The sequence below is a fragment of the Rhinatrema bivittatum genome, chromosome 1, assembly GCF_901001135.1.
Source record: "Rhinatrema bivittatum chromosome 1, aRhiBiv1.1, whole genome shotgun sequence".
Classification (NCBI taxonomy): domain Eukaryota; kingdom Metazoa; phylum Chordata; class Amphibia; order Gymnophiona; family Rhinatrematidae; genus Rhinatrema; species Rhinatrema bivittatum.
The window spans coordinates 739,765,877-739,781,805 of record NC_042615.1 but is presented as its reverse complement, the minus strand read 5'-3'; the positions used below and the strand labels follow the sequence as shown (position 1 = coordinate 739,781,805).

At 43.9% G+C, this 15,929-nt stretch overlaps 1 protein-coding gene across 3 annotated transcripts in view; it reads left to right on the top strand.

Annotated features, from left to right (window-relative positions):
- NIM1K (NIM1 serine/threonine protein kinase) overlaps positions 1-4,722 on the top strand; it is a 175,913-nt gene extending 171,191 nt beyond the window's left edge. For all 3 annotated transcript variants that reach the window (XM_029577920.1, XM_029577939.1, XM_029577929.1), the window contains exon 7: positions 1,875-4,722. In XM_029577920.1, coding sequence (XP_029433780.1) covers positions 1,875-2,621 — 747 coding nt within the window. In that variant the 3' untranslated portion in view covers positions 2,622-4,722. The remainder of the gene's footprint in view (positions 1-1,874) is intronic.
- Positions 4,723-15,929: the final 11,207 nt, after the last annotated feature.

Below are 15,929 nucleotides of genomic sequence, written 5' to 3'. Positions count from 1 at the left end.
CATCCCACTGGTGGCTGAAAAACAAGGAGAGGCAGTGTGTTACAGAACTGGAGGTGTGGGGTTTATATTGACATTCTCTCCTTTCCTGTTGTAGATTCCAGACTTCACTCAGAGCCATATAGAATAAGCTGAATGAGGTTATCAAATTATTTTGATAGCAGTTTCATTAGAAGGGTTAAACTGGCCAGTTTTTTGTTTTGTTTTTTTTTAAATTACACAGAAGATCCCTTGGGACTTTATTATTGAGACTTCTTTAATAGCCAGTTTCAGGGCAGGGGGCCATGTTAAGGAGGTGGGCGAGATGTGCGGAAATGTCACTTTGGTTTTCCCCTCCCCCCCAATTCTTCTGTGTAGAGACTCCACTGATTTTCTGTGACCTTCAGCATTAGTACAAGAAGGGGGGCGCGCTGCACAAATGCATTGGCACCTGGTTGCTGGAGACCCTCAGTATGCTACTGGCCTGCACTCCCCCCAGTTAACCTAGACCCCCCTCAACACTTCAGAGATGCCTGGAAACAGTTTTATAAAGATTTACATCGCCTCCGTAGCAGAAGTAAACTTGTGCATAAGAGTATCTGGGTGCACGCCCAGGCGCATAGCTACTTGCACACATATCTCTTGGCCCCGCCCTGGAAAGCCCATGTCCTGCTCCCATTCTGCACTTTTTTTTTTCCCAATAATACGACGTATTTGCCCATCAGTACTTGTATGCGCATGTGGGCCGCTTAGAAAATTGGGGGACACGTGCATGTGCTAGATGAACACACATCTTCCAATTTTGGCGCACACCCAGCTTTTAAAATTCACCTTACAGTGTGTAAATATCTTTCAAAATTCACCCCAAAGTGTATAACAGCGATAAAGACAAGGTTAAAGACGTGCAAGTATCATTTGTTTTCAATTAAAAGTTCTGCCTCTGGATGACAGTAAATATAGGTGTGAGTGCCACCCATGGGCACTTTTACCATGGGTTTTTTGCGGGGGGAAAAAAAGAAAAAAGTGAATTCCCTTTTTACCAACCTTAATTAATGTCCCTTTTATTTCTGCTCTGGGCTCACTATAAGGTGAATTTTAAAAGTCCAGCGTGCACCAAAACTGGGAGATATGCGCACAAGTCAGGCTGGTGCAAACCGAATGGATTTTAAAAGCCGCCGAATATGCGCGTACCTGCTGCTACATGCACAAATGAAAAGCTGCAAAAAAAAGGGCAGGGCACGGCTTTTCCTGGATTCAAACTTGAAATTTGTGCGTAAATACGCGCACAAGCGCGCACCTGCTTCCCTGGCGGCGTAACTTTACTTCTGCTATGGATGATGTGTAATTTGTAAAACCAAGAATTCTAGGTAGATCAGCGGGGTATTAAACGTTAGGGCTAACAGGGGAGAAGGAAGGCTATTAAACTCGGGAGTTTGGAAGTCCTATCCCTTACCTGAGCAAACTGGGAATGAAATGGGAAAACTGGTGAAATCGACCCCATAGGCACAGGTTCACTTAAAATTACGCACACCCATGAACGCGGTCGGGCTGTTTTCCAACATGTGCGCATCTTTATGCCTATCTTTTAAAATGATTACGTCCCTGGTTGCGGGCCGACGAACATGGACACACGTGTGCGCCTGCACGCTTGTTTTAAAATTCACCTTCAGGATTTCTTGGATGTATGTGCATACACAATGTGCCATAGTTATGTTATACATACGGTACGATCCTCCCTGTGTGTTTCATTATAAATAGTAATCCACCTTGAAAAGGCTTTTTAGCCTGAAAATGCAGAATGTAAATTTTAAATTAAATCAAATAGTGATTTATGCTTTTGGTAACTGGATCTTTTTGGTGTTTTGTTTTTCTGTTTGTTTTCATTCCTTGTCCCACAGCATGACAATGAAATAATTCACAGGGACCTGAAAGCAGAAAATGTGTTCTATGCAAGTAACACGTGTGTGAAGGTGGGGGACTTTGGGTTCAGCACAATATGCAAAGGAGAGGAAACTCTGAACACTTTTTGTGGTTCCCCTCCTTATGCTGCCCCGGAACTGTTCAGAGATGAAAATTACCTTGGCGTCTATGTTGACATTTGGGCGCTAGGTATTCTTTTATATTTTATGGTGACGGGGAACATGCCTTTTCGAGCAGACACGGTGACCAAGCTGAAGAAGTGCATTCTGGATGGGACGTACAGTGTTCCGCCCTGCGTCTCGGAAGCTTGTCAGGGGCTGATTCGGGGAATGCTTCAGCCGACACCGGGGGATCGCTGCAGCCTTCAGCACATTATGACCAGTGAATGGATGCACGGCATACAGTATCCAAAACCCCTGGCACCATTTAAGCTGGATCCAAGGCATTTGCCGGAGGCAAGCACTCTCAAGGAAGAAGAAATAGAGGTCAAAAACACTTTGCAGAACTTGGGGATTACTGAGGAGCATATTCTAAACAACCGAGGGAAGGATTCTCGGAGCTCCATAACTGGGGTGTACAGAATTATTTTACACAGAGTCCAGAAGAGCAGGGCCGAGGAGAGCATCCCTATTGTAACATACTCGGACCCCAAAGAGAAGACATCAAGGAAATATAAAACATACAGAGAAATAAGACACACATCGAAATTTTGTTCTATTTTATAAACTGTATTTGGGACTTCATTACCGTAAATGTAAACAGAGAACATTTTTCTGAAATCTTTCATAGATATGGTAATATTAGCTTCATGCTATTTTGTAATTTTAATAAACTGTAATTAATAATGCTTTTTTAAAAACTCAAGATCAGTTTTTCAGCTTATTATTGTGCCCTACAATGGTTCTCCACCCGCTTGTTTCCTTTGATGGAATAAAATGAAGCTTCTTTCCCTTGGAAGAGCCCAGCAAAGTTGCTTCTACATCTCAATCCAATAAGCTACAGGTCCTTGTAAATGGATTCTCCTTGTTATCCAAAGTAATGGAACATGACCCTGTGCCATTTGGGGAGACTTTGCAGCCCTGTATTTTAAAATTATCCATACCTTCCATACCTTCAAATGAATAGATTCCAAGAGTCTTTGTAGGTTGCAATAGCTAGTCAAGGAATAACAGAGAAGATGCTACAGTATAGGAGATGGGATTGTATCATCTCAAAAGCTCATGTACCAAAGCATCCTGCCTGCTGGTCCTTGACTAGCAATCACAGTCTATCAAAATTGTAACTTTAGGCTTATTTTTCCTAGCTAATTAGGGGTTTGTTGGGGGTACCAAAATCGGTGTTTATCAGTGTTTTTGTGGCACAGGTACTATTGTTGGGTATCTTTTCTGGTTGAAGCAAATACGTATATTTGTGCAGCATGGAAAAGACACAAAAAGAAAGCAGAGGATTCAGGACTGGCAAAAGGGGGGGTGAGAGAGTACGAGGGGAAGTGGCGGTTTTCCAGGGTTTATCTATTTTATATTTTTGGCATTGGGATGTTTTATTGGGGTTTATCGGTTAAAACCTAAAATCAGAAGCCCTAATTATGTTAATAGGTTAATGAGAGCCAGACCTGATTAAATCCACAATTGATTAATCCAGCTGTCTGGATACACTAAATTCCTACGGTTAATTTATTTACAAGTGTTTGCCCTATCTTGTGCCTGTGGGAAAAGTGTTCTATAAGTCAAGCCCCTAATTCTTGTAATATTAATTTGAATTTATATATGCAGAAAAACCAGCCTTAATTAAAGTACCTTGTCTGAAAAAGGGCCCTGGAGTGCAGTGCTTGGAACTCTGAATTTTCTTTAAAGCAGATAAATATTCACTTTGGAAGTGTACAGCAGTGTATATGGATGAACATTATAAGACTCTATTAATGGTAATGCAGAAATCTGATGGCGATTAGGAAGATACCAGTCTTGGTCTTTGAAAGTTCTGAAATTCAAATTATGCAGGTCAGACTATTTTTAGAGCGAAGTCTGTACTAGCACCAAATTGGGAAAGAAATATTGAAGACAGAAAATCCTATCCATACTTGTAGCATTTAATCACAGAAATATTATGGTTAGATGAAGTGAGGTGGTTTACACAATCTGACAGGATGTGATCAAAACTCATCTAAGGCTGAAAGAGATTTTCCAGTTCTGTCTTAATGCTGCTATTTGTATGCCACAAACCAATATTTTTCATAGTAATTGAGCTATGAAAAACTCTCTTGCAATGGTGCATTCAAGCGTTTTCGATTTATACTGAAACCTACAAACCAAGTGTGATTTCACATGTTGAAGCATGTCCCCTTAATGTTTATGATTGGATCATTTGGGCATTCATTTCATTTTTACACTGTATAATTGTAATATATTAGCATGTATAAATGACCCATATCTAGTCCGATACGAAAGAATCCATTCCTGAGGAAGGGATATTTGTAGCAAAGATAGCATGTCTAATATTGTAAAATATTGCATCATATGGCATTAACTTTCATTGAAGTGCATTTAAGACCATTGTACTGTCCACACATTATTGCTAATATATGGTATGGAAATACCTTGGATCATATTTGAGATGCATGAATTTTACTAAGAGATTAGTATAACTAACATGCAAATGCAAATTGTAAACTTTCATTAGTGTCATGAAGTTTTCATTTTGTACATATACAGTGTTCCAAAAGGTACAATACACTGTAGTTCAATAATAATTGTAAAGGGATGGACTAGGAATTTTATTCTTATATTGTATTTTATTATATTAGTCAATGTAATACACTATTTTGCTACAATTTAATATTGGTCATTATTGCTTTTTTGAGGGGTTTAATGGTGATATTTTAAACTAATTGAAGACAGTAAATGGTTTGTATTTTCCTTGCTTGGAGACATTAGAAACCAGAACACTAAATGTTGAAAGGATAATGCACAGCCTATCACCAGAAGCCCTTGAAAGAATTACAGGCTGGCTGTAAATATTGAAATGTGAGTTTCGTCATAATGAAGGGAGAAGACTCGTTCCCTTTAAGAGAATAGGAAAGGAGGTGCCACTAATTATTTAGCTGCCACACCACAAAGAACAGAAACTTAGAAGCTGATAAAAATTTATCACTGGCTCCAACAATTCTGCCCATTTGTATCTGCCTACTGTGCTGGCACAGGTCTTATTTGATCTGTGGCCTTCTCATTCCTTCCACCAGGAAGGTCTCTTTGGGGTCAATATTCAGTAGCATATACAGATAACTCGTGTTATCTGGCTAAATGCCGACTTTTCATATATCCTCCACATATCCGGTTAGATTTTAGGAGGCCAATATTCAATAGGCCATTTAGAAGACAAGTTATCTGGCTCCAGTGAGCCGGATAAATTGTCCAGTATATTCAGCAGGATATACATCCCGCTAATAACTTTGAAACCTAACCGGCTAGGTTGGAATGTAGCCGGTTAGGTTATAAAGTTATCCAACCTCGTGTGGCCGGATAATTTGCTATGTGACTGAATATCTTAATGATATCTGGCTCTTTAGCACTGCCAAAAGTTTAAAAGTATGACATAAAGAGAGCAGGCCATCCCCTCACTCAGCCACCCCCCCCCCCCAAATATCTCTAAAAGCCCTCTTGGCCGTGCCTTCTTCACCCTCTCATTCCTAAAAATGTTAACCAGACAGCCCCACCCCCGTCCTGGTGTGTTCACAATGTTAACTTCTGGTGTCCCCCCTCCCTTCCCGCCTACCCACCCACCCACACCCACAAGGATATACTAAATAGCTGGAACACCCCCACCCCTATCCCCCGACCCTTGAAGTGTAAACATATGTTAAGCTTATGCTTTCAGCACTGCCTGTAGCACTCTTATGTTTTGGTTTTTTTTTAAACTTTTGATCGTGGGGCTCCCAGCCTGATTCCTCCCCCGCCCCCCCCCCCCCCCCCCCCGATCACAACCTTATATTTTTAACACCCCTGCTGGCCAAGCCCCTACAAAGCAAAAAAAGAAAGAGACTCTCAGCTCCAATCCATCTTCTCTTATTCCCCTTCCCTCTCCCCCGTAAATAAAATAAAAGTGTGGCCTCCTCAGCCCATCCTACCCTAACCCTTCCACCCAGCCCATCCTACCCTAACCCTTTCACCCACCCACCTATTCCACCCAGCCCATCCTACCCTAACCCTTCCACCCACCCACCTATTCCATGCCCAGCCCAGCCAGAGCAACACTGGAAGCGCCCCTAGCGCTGCAAACGGGGATCCGGTTAGGTAGTGATTGGGTGGGGGAGTGCTGGAGTCAGGAGGCCATATTTCTTATTTCATTTACTAGGGAGAGTCTATTAATTTCCTTTGTGGAGGGGGCTCAGCCACCAAGGGGTAGATTTTACAAGGTGCGCGTACTTCCTGGCGCGCACACATGGACACACCAATTTTATAATCCGTGCGCACATGTGCGGGCGGCCCAATTTTGTAAGATTGCGCTCGGCGACGCAATCGGGCCTCCTCCAGTTCCCTCCCAGTCTATTCCAATTAAGGAGCGGACTAGGAGGGAACTTCCCTACCCCTCTACCCATACTCCCTCCCTCTTCCCCTCTCCTCTCCTTCCCACCCCTAAATCCTTTGGCCTACCTTTCTTTTTTTTTTGTTTTATTGCTTACTGCTCAGTTGGAGCAGAAGCAACTTGTGTGCGCTGGCAGTCGGCCACTATGCGCTTCCCTGGCACAGTGGCAAATGGCCACTGTACCGGCCGCCTCCAGCCTTGCCCCTCCCCACCCCCTGGACCGCCCCTTTGTCTGGGCCCAGCACTTCTGCACATAACAGGGGTTACGCGCATGGCTGGGCACCTTTGAAAATGCGGGCGGCACGCACAAGACCCAGCCACGCGCGTAACCCTCGTTTTTTACTCGCGTGGCCGTTTTAAAATTCGGACGCAAGAGTTTAAAAATTTATGGTAGGGGAGGGGTGTGGTCAATGGGCCAGGAGGTCCGCAATCAAACTTAAAAAAACAAAAAAAAGCCCATAACTGTTGCCACTTAACCAGTTAAATGGCAGGTTATCCAGCCACACAAGGCCAGATAACTTTAAACCTAACTAGCCATATTCAAAAGCTGGCCAGTTAGGTTTAAAGTTAGCCGGATAACTCTGATCAGGGATATTCATCAAAACTTTAATCCCGCTGAATATCCGGGACAAGTTATCTAGCTAACTTTATCCAGATAACGTGATCGATCACTGGCCACCTTACTGAATATTACCCTCTTTGGAGATAATTTTAAAGTAAAAGTAACCTGCGATCATAGCGATTTTTTAAAAGTCAGTTACACGTGAATATCCTATGGACAATTTAATGGCATATACTGTAGCAATCTTCAAATGCACACATACACAGGTAAAGTGCTTTTATACGTGTAAAATCAATTTTAAGTGTGTAAATGCTTTTTAAAATCCGGCCCTTAGTGTCTATTCCATGCATGCTTGAATTCTGTCACTATTTTTGCTTCTGAAGCCTCAGCCAAAATTCTCTTCCAGGTGTTCACCACCTTCTCAGTGAAAAAGTATTTCTCACATTCGTTTCCAGCTTCTATCCTTTGAACTTCATATGATGTGACCCCCTAGTCCTTGTCCTTGTGCTTGAGATTTTCATTCTATGGAAAATGCTACCTTCTATAGAAGACTGGTAGATATTTTAATGTTTGTATTATATCTCTCCTTTCAGTTCCTTTTTTCGCACATCTTTAGGTCCTTCTGTCATTGTGTGTGTGATTTAGGGGTAGATTTTCCACTTGTGCGCGCCGCGTCCTTGTGCGCGCGCTTCCCACTGCGCACACATGGACGCGTTGATTTTCTACCAAGCGTGTGCCAGCACGTGCATGGTGAAAAATCCGTGGGCCGCGTGCACATGTGTGCCAGATTTTATAATCCATGTGCGTATGTGCAGGCGGTGCGCTCAAGGCGGGGATTTTTGCAATTTCCACGCGGCGACACATTCCGGCCTTCCTTAGTTCCCTCCCAGTCTGCTCCAATTAAGGAGCGGACTGGCAGGGAACTTCCCTACCCCCATACCCAACATCCTTTCCCCTTCCTCTCTCCTCCCCACCCTCTATACCCTTTCTTTTTCTTTTTTTCTTCTTTGTTTGCAACTTACTTCAGCTCCCGAGCCCGCCCCTTCCAGGAAGCCCGGCAGTCGGCCAGTGCGCGCTTCCCTGGCACAGTGGCAAATGGCCACTGTACCGGCCGCCCCTTCCAGGAAGCCCGGCACTTGTGCACGTACTGGCCTTTACGTGCATGGCTGAGCCTCTTGGAAAATGTCCCAGGCGCGCACAAGGCCCGGCCAAGCGTATAAAGACCAGATTTTACACATGCGGGCAGTTTAAAATCTGCCCTTTATTGTACAGACCACGTACCATTTTGGTGGCCCTTCTTTCAGTTGCTTCTACCATTTCAACGTCCTTTTATAGATGTGGAGGGTAGCTTTCAAAGAACTCCATGCAGCAGCAGGTAAGAACATAAGAAAATGCCATACTGGGTCAGACCAAGGGTCCATCAAGCCCAGCATCCTGTTTCCAACAGTGGCCAATCCTGTTGCGGTCGCCACCGCTTCCCCTCGCTTTGGGCTCAACCCTGCATACCTCCGCTTCAGGAACCGCCGCGTTCCGCCGATGGTGGACCCTGGGGGCTTCTCTCACTCCACGTGGCGGCCGCCATTACGTGCCTGCTCCTCCTCAGTCTCACGCGCGCGTGAGGACGCCCATATATATATACGCACATATATAGCTTCACATAGATCTATAGTAGTATTTTTAACCCGCGTGCATTATAAAATATGTGTATCTCTACCCCGCAACCTATGGGGTAGATTTTAATAAAGTACGCCCGCGTGTACTTTTGTTCGTGCACCAGGCGCAAAATGGGAGCGGCCTTGGAGGGAACTTTCCTTCCACCCCCCCCCCCCCCCCCCCGCACCTTCCCCTCCCTTCCCCTACCTAACCCATCCCCCCAGCCCTATCTAAACCCCCCTACCTTTGTTTGAAGAGTTACGCCTGCCTTGGCTGCGCAATTCCCCGGCCCGGGAGCAGTTTCGGAGGCCTCGGCCATGCCCCCGAAACGCCCCGGGCCAGACCCACACCCACAGCCCTGCCCCCGGATGACGCGCCACCGCAACACGCCCCCCAGGAAAGCCTCAGGACTTACGCGCATCCTGGGGCTTGCGCGCGCCGCCGAGCCTATTCAACATAGGCTCGGTGCACGAGGGGGAACTTGGGGCAGGTTTTCGGGGGGTACGCGTGTATCTTACGTGCGTACCCCTTTGAAAATCTGCACCTATGTGCATATGTATGCTTACGTGCGAATGCATACAGTGTATTAAAAGTATTTCAATGCATCGAAAGCACTTACTTTTCTTAATTATTTTAAAAATATATGTGCATGTATTTTGCACACAGAATTAACGTAGGACTTGCATAAAACCTGATTTATGCATGCAAGTCAGTCTATTTTAAACATGCGCTTGTAATTGAAATGACCAATTTACTACTTACTCTAGCAGGTCACCAAGTCCTTCTCCAGGTCATCAAGACCCTCTTAGTTAGGGATGTGAATCGTTTTTCTGACAATTGAAAATATCGTACGATATTTTCAAAGTCGTCAGAAATCTGGGGCTTCCCGAAACCGATAGGAAAACCCCACAAAATTGTTCGTGGGGTTCTCTTATCGTTTTGGGGGAGGGCGGGAAAAATGGCACACAGAAACAACCCACCCCCCAGCCCTAAAACAGATCCCTTAGCTTCCCCCACCCTCCTGACCCCCCCAAAACTTTTTACAAGTACCTGGTGCTCCAGTGAGGGTCCCGGGAGCGATCTCCCACTCTCGGGCCGTCGGCTGCCACTAATCAAAATGGCGCCGATGGCCCTTTGCCCTTACCATGTGACTGGGTATCCCTGCCACTGGCTGGCCCCTGTCACATGGTAGGAGTAATGGACGGCCGGTGCCATCTTTTAAAATAGTGCGGGCCATCCAGTGCTCCTACCATGTGACAGGGGCCGGCCAATGGCTCGGATACCCTGTCACATGGTAAGGGCAAAGGGCCATTGGTGCCATTTTTATTAGTGGCAGCCGACAGCCCGAGAGCGGGAGATTGCTCCAGGGACCCCCACTGGACCACCAGGTACTTTTAAAAAGTTTGGGGGGGGTGGTCGGTAGGGTGGGGGAATCTAAGGGCGCAGCTGATAAAAAACCAAAAACGATCGGACCGCACGAAAAAAATTTCATGATGTGAATCGGAGCCGGAATCGGAACCGATTCCGGTTCCGATTCACATCTCTACTCTTAGTTATACTGCATGAAGTTTACCCAGACTTCCCACCCAGCCAGTCTTACACAGTGAACACCTTTGATATCACTTAAGCAAAAAAATTATCAGGTGTAAAACTACACGAGTAATTGCCAAGTCTATTAAGTGAATTTTCAAAAGTTATACATTTAAATGTAACATACTATCGTAACAATTTTCAAAAGTATAATCTACCTGCATATAATGCATTTAACTGGGTAAAACCTATTAACAATTCAATGGCATTTATAGAAGCAATTTTCATAAGCCCACTTGCATAAAATGCATTTACACATGTAAAACCCAGTTTTAAGCATGTAAATTGCTTTTCAAAATCTGTTCCTATGCACACAAATCTCTTTTAAAATGGCAAATTATACATATAACTGTTGGCCCCCAGACTGTCCCTTTTTTATGTGCATATATGTGCTCGCAAACCCTAAAGTATGCATGTAATTTCAATGTTTATAAAACAGCGATTACAAAAGTATTATGCACTTATATGAAAACTACCTGCATGATCTCTGGAATTGAATGTTGTTCTCCAGATGGTGGCTTAAGAAGTGACAAATATAAGTTCCATTCTTCTCAAAACATGCATAGAAATGTGATTTAATTTAATTTTACAGCGAAATGCAATTACATTACATGTGATGTGCATGTTTTTTTTTTATTTATGCAGTTTCAAAATGTATAATATTTTGAAATAATAAGATAATGTTGACATAGCAAAAAAAAGAAGGTTCATATGTGAAATTAAGCATCAGGCCAAAACCAACAACAGGAAATACAATCATCCCAACTTTCCCCAAGTCTACAATAAGAGATCCAATTACACAATTTCAAGAAATCTTTAAAAATAACAGGAAAGAAAAATTTACAGCACTGAAAAAAAACGGAGGCATCTTATACATTGAGAATCCAATTACTGACAATTGGGGCATCAAGCAGAGGCAGCTTCACTTGACTTCAGTTTGTTGAACCATCTTATCACTCAGAAAAAGAGATAGAAACATAGAAACATATAGAAACATAGAAATGAACATACAGAAACATAGAAAGGACCAAATAGTCCATTCAGTCTGCCCAGCAAGCTTGTGGTAGCATCAAAAGTATAAGGCTTATTGGTTAAGGGTAGTAACAGCAGCATCAGCAAGGTACCCCCACTCCTACTTGTTTTCCCAGACCCCAAAATCCAGTGTCCTCATTGGTTGCTGTCTGAGTCCAATTCCCCCCCCCCACACACACACACACTTTTTTCCCCCCTACCGTTAAAGCAAAGAGTAATATTGGAGCAGAGAGCAATACTGGAGTTGCATCAACAGTATGAAGGCCTAATAGTTAAGGGTAGCAACCGCCACACAGCAAGTTACCCCCATGTCTTCCCTCTTCATTTCCATCCTTTAGTCCCTAGGGATCCACAGTGTTTATCCCATGTCCCTTTGAAATCTTTCACTTTTTTGTCTTCATCACCTCTTCCGGAAGGGCATTCCAGGCATCCACCACCCTCTCCGTGAAGAAATATTTCCTGATGTTAGTTCTGAGTCTTCCTCACTGGAGTTTCATTTCGTGGCCCCTAGTTCTACTAATTTCTTTCCAATGGAGAAGGTTTGTTGATTGTACATCATTAAGACCTTTCAAGTATCTGAAGATCTGTATCACATCTCCCCTGCTCCTCCTCTCCTCCAGGGTATACATATTTAGGTCCTTCAACCTCTCCTCATAAGTCATTTGATGGAGAGCCTCCTCCATTTTTGTAGCCCTTCTCTGGACCGCCTCCATCCTGTCTCTGACCCTTTTGAGATACAGTCTCCAGAAGTGAACACGATACTCCAGGTGAGGCCTCACCAAGAACTTGTACAAGGGCGTTAACACCTCCTTTTTCTTACTGGTTATTCTTCTCTTTATGCAGCCCAGCATTCTTCTGGCTTTAGCTATCGCCTTGTCACTTTGCTTCACCATCTTCAGATCACTAGACTCTATCACCTCAAGGTCCCTCTCTTGCTCCGTGCACAACAGCCCTTCACACACACCCCTCCCCCATCATATACATCTCTTTTGGATTACCATACCCTAGATGCATGACTCTGCACTTCTTGGTATTGAATCCTAGTTGCCATGTCTTTGATCACTGTTTAAGCTTCTTAAATCACATCTCATTCTTTCTACTCCTTCAGACGACACGTCTGAAGGAGTAGACAAACATTACCTTCTATCTCTTCCGCAATGTCGCTCACAAAGATAATGAACAGAACCAGTCCCACCACTGAACCTTGTGGCACTCTGCTTAACACCATTCTGTCTTCAGAATAGGTTCAATTTACCATCACATGCTGCCTTCTATCTGTCAACCAGTTTGTAATCCAATCTAACACCTTTGCGCTTACTCCCAAGCTTCTCATTTTATTCATAAGCCTCCTGTGCAGAACTGTATCAAAAGCTTTGCCGAAATCCAAGTAGGTTGCATCGAGCGCTCTTCCTCATTCCAATTTATTTATTTATTTATTTTATTTATTTGTTTTTGTATACCGACATTCGATTGAGATATCACATCAGTTCACATGTAAGTGAACATAAATAAGACATTGGTTGCTTATTTTACATTGTAACTCATTTAAGAATTTAGGAAGGCTAACTTACATAATAACTTTGAGATGATAACATTTAACAAGTGATTTGAAGATAAGTAGTCATAAAAATAAAATGAAACAGGTTTAACTACTTACAGTGACTTTTTACAGGGGGAACAAATAGGGTAGATGAGGGGGACTGGGTAGAAGGGGTGACAGGGAAAACAGGGCTGTCTTGCAAGGAGGTAAGAGTATGACATTAGGGTGGGGTGCATTTACAATATGGTATGGAATTACGGGGGAAAGGGGCAAGAGGAGGAGGGCAGGGATGGGTTGATATGCTTGTGCCAAAGGAGGAAGAGGTAGATTACGGGTTGTATTCAGGTTTGTTGTATTCAGATTTGTTGGAGGATGCATTTAGGGGGGGTGCAATAAAGGGGAAAGGAAGATTCACTTCTAAACAGAGGTAGGGCCTGGGCGGGGGGCTAAGTTTCTGGCGGGAAGGCTTTCAGGAAGAGCCAGGTTTTAAGGTGTTTTTTGAAGATTTGAGTCGATGGTTCCGTTCTGAGGTGGGGTGGGAAGGAGTTCCATAGCGTGAGTCCGGCTACTGATATGGCGCGTTTTTGGGTAGATGTCAGGTGCGTTGTTTTGGAGGTGGGGGCGGTGAGGAGCCCAGAATCTGTGGATCTGAGGTTCCTGTGTGGGGTGTATGAGTATAGCAGAGTTTAGCCAGTCCATCTTATTGTTGATCATTTTTTTATGTATGAGGGTTAGGGTTTTGTATTGGATTCTGTGGCTGATGGGGTCTGATTGGGGTCTTTAGTCAACCAATCAAAAAAAATCAGAATTGTCTGACAGGACCTTCTCCTAGTGAATCCATGCTGCCTTGGGTTGAGCAACCTACTGGATTGTAGATAGTTCACTATCCTTTCCTTCAGCAGAGTCTCCATTAATTTTCCCACCACTGAGGTGAGATTAACTGGCCTGTAGTTTCCAGCCTCCTCTCTGCTCCCACTCTTGTGAAGCAGGACCACCACCACTCCCATTTCCAAGGATGTATTGAACAGGTCTTGCAGTGGACCCACTAACACATCTCTGAGCTCCCTCAGTACCCTGGGATGAATCTCATCAGGTCCCATGGCTTTTGTCCACTTTCAGAATTCCTAACTCTTCCCATACATTCTCTTCTGTAAATGGAGTTATGTCTACTCCACCCCCCTCCAATGTCTTCTTAATTAGTGACGGCCCCTCTCCAGTGTCTTCTTTAGTGAACACAGAACTGAAGTAATTGTTTAATATTTCTGCCTTTTCTTTGTCTCTCTCCACATATTGATCCCTGTCACCTTTCAATTTCACTATACCACTTTGGAGCTTTCTCCTTTCTCTTATTCATCTGAAAAATGTTTTGTCCCCTCTCTTTACCTCTTTGGCAATCCTTTCTTCTGCTTGACTTTTTGCTTTCTTGATTGCTTTCTTCATCTCCCTCAGTTTCACCAGATATATTTCTTTGTGTTCCTCTTTTTGGGATCCTTTATATTTCTTGAACTCTGTTCTTTTTACTTTTATTTTATCAGCCACCTCCTTTGAGAATCAGACCGGTTTCTTGTTTCTCTTGCTTTTGTTTACTTTTCTGACATATAGATTAGTTGCCTTGGTAATTGCTAGGGAAGTGCAGTGGACAGATGTGCCAGCGCCATCTTGTGCTCCTATCATGTGACAGGGGCCGACCAATGGCACGGGAAGCCCCTGTGACATAGTAAGGGCAAAGGCTATCGGTGCCATTTTGAATACTGGCAGCCGATGGCCTGAGTGCAGGAGATCGCTCCGGGACTGCCGCTGGACCACCAGGGACTTTTGGCAAGTCTTGAGGGGGTCAGGAGGGTGGGGGGTTTATTCGTTAGATACGTTGTATTCGTGGGGGTTCGCCATACGTTTTGTGACCCCACGAATACAACAAATAGGGACATATACGTTGCGGATTGCCAATACGTCGAAAAACGAATGCATACCCCTAGTAATTGCTCCTTTTAGTTTGGACCCCTGTTGTTCCACCTCTCTCATTTTCTCCCAGTCTGTAAATTCTGCCTCCAAATACTTCCCCATGTCCACAAAGTCTGTATTTTTTGAAGTTGAGATAAAAGAAAGTAAATATATGAGAGGGCTTTATATTTGACATAGCACTTACAAGAACATTTTAAGAGGAAAAAAGCCCCAATTTGTAATTCTTTTGGTCAAAATAACAAAAACTGTTTTCTCTTTTTCTGTGTTTGTCTAGATATGTCAGGAGAAACCCTAAACTTTAATTGTGGAAAAGACTCATATTGCCCAGTTAACAAATAGGTCCTCCATCCCCTCCTGGTTTGATAGCCTGTACACCCCCCAGTTATCCCAGATCTTTTAAACCCCTCCAAAATGGCTCGTTATTTTTTTTATTTGGACTTAGACTCCATCCATAGCAGAAGTAAAGTTACGCAGCAGGGAGGCTCGGCGTAAGCCGGATCGTGTAAGTATTTCTGGTGGAAGTCCCGAAACACCCATGTTCCACCCATGCCCCGGCAAGAGCATGCCCACACCCTGCTCCTTTTGGAGAAGTTCCGAGATATATGCGCACAGTGGCATTTACGTGCGTATCTGAGCGGCTTTTAACATCCACATGGCGTGCGCGAGCCCAGCATTTGTGCATCCCCTAATTTTGGCATGCATCAGGCTTTTAAAATTCACCTTTTAAGCTTAGGCTCTAGAATAGATAGAAATGCGAGAACTGCCTCCTATGCTCAGTGAAGTAGTTACTGAGCTCTAAGAGCTGAATCAATGTATGTGCCATTGAATAACATCACCCACACATTCTGGTCGATATTAAAAGCTCTACGTGCACCAAAGCTGGGAGATAACGCGTGGATTTTAAAAACCGCGCAAGTATCTGCGTATCTCCTGCTACGTGCACAAAGATTTTTTTCACAGAAAGGGACGGGGTGTGGTCTGGGCGGGACATGGGCAGGCCAGGTCTGGACTATGAAGTCTGCACATAAGTCTTTATGTGCACAAGCACACAATGGAGTCCTCTACCACGTAACTTTACTTCTGCTATGGACGGCGAGTAAGTAGTAAGTTGTGAAA